Source organism: Odocoileus virginianus, chromosome 10 (genome assembly GCF_023699985.2).
Source record: "Odocoileus virginianus isolate 20LAN1187 ecotype Illinois chromosome 10, Ovbor_1.2, whole genome shotgun sequence".
Classification (NCBI taxonomy): domain Eukaryota; kingdom Metazoa; phylum Chordata; class Mammalia; order Artiodactyla; family Cervidae; genus Odocoileus; species Odocoileus virginianus.
The window spans coordinates 4078449-4081073 of record NC_069683.1 but is presented as its reverse complement, the minus strand read 5'-3'; the positions used below and the strand labels follow the sequence as shown (position 1 = coordinate 4081073).

At 36.8% G+C, this 2625-nt stretch overlaps 1 protein-coding gene across 1 annotated transcript; it reads left to right on the top strand.

Annotated features, from left to right (window-relative positions):
* Positions 1-451: 451 nt before the first annotated feature.
* On the top strand, positions 452-1384 carry LOC110149734 (olfactory receptor 5M3). The gene has a single exon (XM_020912313.2). It carries the CDS (start codon positions 452-454, stop codon positions 1382-1384), a length of 933 nt encoding a protein of 310 aa, XP_020767972.1.
* Positions 1385-2625: the final 1241 nt, after the last annotated feature.

The window sequence follows — 2625 nt, the reverse complement described above, 5'->3', positions numbered from 1 at the left end:
TTGTGAAGCTCCCCTTGAGGAGGAAATGGCAAGCTACTCCAGTATTTTTGGTTGGAAAATCCCATGGATAGAAGCGTCTGGCGGGCTATAGTCCCTAGAGTCATAAAGAGTCAGACACAACTGAATACACACACATACACACACACACATTTGGGCAATTATAATTTTTAGGGATAGCATGTTTCAATCACATTTTTATACAACTCTTATGTAAATAGGTCAGTGTATTGTATTTGTCAATATAGATACCTTCAGGGAGCTTATTAAACAGTGGGTGCTCAGAAACAAATTGCTGAAAAAGAGTGTCAAAATGAGGTCATAGACATTTAGTTAAAAAAAATAAAAGGGAGCATGAATAAAATATACATTGATAATAATCATTTGATTTTAAATTTATTTCCTCTTAGTTATCAGAGAAGTTTGTATCAAATATTGACTTAGAGCAGAGAAAATGCTCAACTTCACGGATGTGACAGAGTTTATTCTTTTGGGACTAACCAGTCGTCGGGAATGGCAAATTCTTTTCTTTGTCATTTTCCTGCTGGTCTACATGATCACCGTGGTGGGTAATATCGGCATGATTCTGTTAATTAAGGTCAGTCCACAACTCAGCAGCCCCATGTACTTTTTTCTGAGTCATCTGTCATTTGTTGATGTGTGGTTTTCCTCCAATGTCACTCCTAAAATGCTGGAAAACCTGTTATCCGAGACAAAAACGATTTCTTACGCCGGCTGTTTGGCACAGTGCTTCTTCTTTATTGCTCTTGTCCATGTAGAGATATTTATTCTCGCCGCAATGGCCTTTGACAGATCCATGGCCATCGGGAGCCCTTTGCTCTATGGTAGCAAAATGTCAAGGACTGTCTGTATCCGACTGATTTCTTTCCCTTACGCGTATGGTTTCCTGACTAGTCTGGCAGCAACATTATGGACCTATGGCTTATACTTCTGCGGGAAGATTGAGATCAACCACTTCTACTGTGCAGACCCACCTCTCATCAAAATGGCCTGTGCTGGGACCTTTGTAAAAGAATATACAATGCTCATACTCGCCGGCATTAACTTCGTATATTCTCTGACTGTGGTTATCTTATCTTACCTGTTCATCCTCATTGCCATTCTCCGGATGAAGTCGGCGGAAGGGAGGCGCAAGGCCTTTTCCACCTGTGGGTCCCATCTGACCGCCGTCGTCATATTCTACGGAACCCTCATTTTCATGTATCTCAGACGTCCCACCGAGGAGTCTGTGGAGCAGGGGAAGGTGGTGGCTGTGTTTTACACCACGGTGATCCCCATGTTGAACCCCATGATCTACAGTCTGAGGAACAAGGATGTGAAAGAGGCCATGAACAAAGTGATCAGCAAAACATTTTTAATAAAGTAGAGTTGTCTTACTTTTATTCTCTGCATTTCATCCATATTTGTTTGTCAAAAGATTATTGCTTAGTACACAGCTTTAGAGAATTCGCAAAAAGTAAGAATTTTACCCCTTACGAAAAGCAAGAAAAAATTAAAATTCAGAGGGAAAAAGTGAATTTTCTCTCTTATTGATACAAGTAGTCAAGCTTAGCTAAAATTAATAGAGATTAATTTTTACATTAATTATCTACATTAATTAGAGAAGATTATTTCAGCCCAGTTTCACAGGTATATGTGTTGACATTGTTTATATCCTTTGTTAGAATAAAAAGATTTTGTTTTTCTTATTAAAAAATGTAGTGATGAATTTAGAAAATACTTATCTATTTATTTATTTAGATTATAATCTGAGGTAGAAGAAATAACAACATATTCCATTCAGTTCTCTAATGTAAGTTCATAAAGATGGTGGTCTTGCTAATGGTTTTTATTTTCCTGAGGGGAAAGGAGAAGCACATATGAATTCATTTCTGCTCACTCGCACGTGCATTATGGGCAACATTTCAAAGCTCTTTGCACATAAACAAACTGGGAATTTTGTTCAAATTATAATAACATCACTGGGTAGTCAAGAAACTTAAGCCTGATATTTAATGCCTTTTTCAATGTGAAAGGTGGATCTGTTCAGAGACCTTTGTTTTGAAAATAAAAAGACTGATATATAATTCTTTTCCAGTATTTTTGTATTTAAGAGACACAACAGTGTGTCTCTCTTCTACTGATTCTAATAGCTGCTATGCTTCAACTCCAAGGTCAACAGGATCCAGACTGTGCACATGTCATGTACCCCTGCGAAAGTTCCGTCATTCTAACTGAGAAGTAGGTAGAATTAGTGAATGTATCATTTTGCAAGTACAAAGCTACAGATTTCTCCTCACAAATTAAATTAATATTCATGTAGATTATTGTGCACATTTTTGACCTAAGTATGATATTAAATATTAATTTCTTTTTACTTGAAAGAAGGAGTATTTGGGTGGTCTATTTTTTGTTAGCAATGACACATCCTGACTTAATAGTGTAAACATAGTTTGGCTTCTCTCTTATAGCTCATTTCATCTAGTACAATGATGAGGCAACAGGTTTACAACTTGGACATCTGTAATGTTTCTATGTCTTCTGATATAAGCAAACAAATAAACAAGCAAATAATCTGATATCTTGACACAGAAACATATAGCCACTGAAATGTCACTCACACATTTA

What these genes read in the sequence shown, in the direction of transcription:
- LOC110149734 (XM_020912313.2), top strand. Translation starts at nt 452, where the DNA reads ATGCTCAACTTCACGGATGTGACAGAGTTTATTCTTTTGGGACTAACC.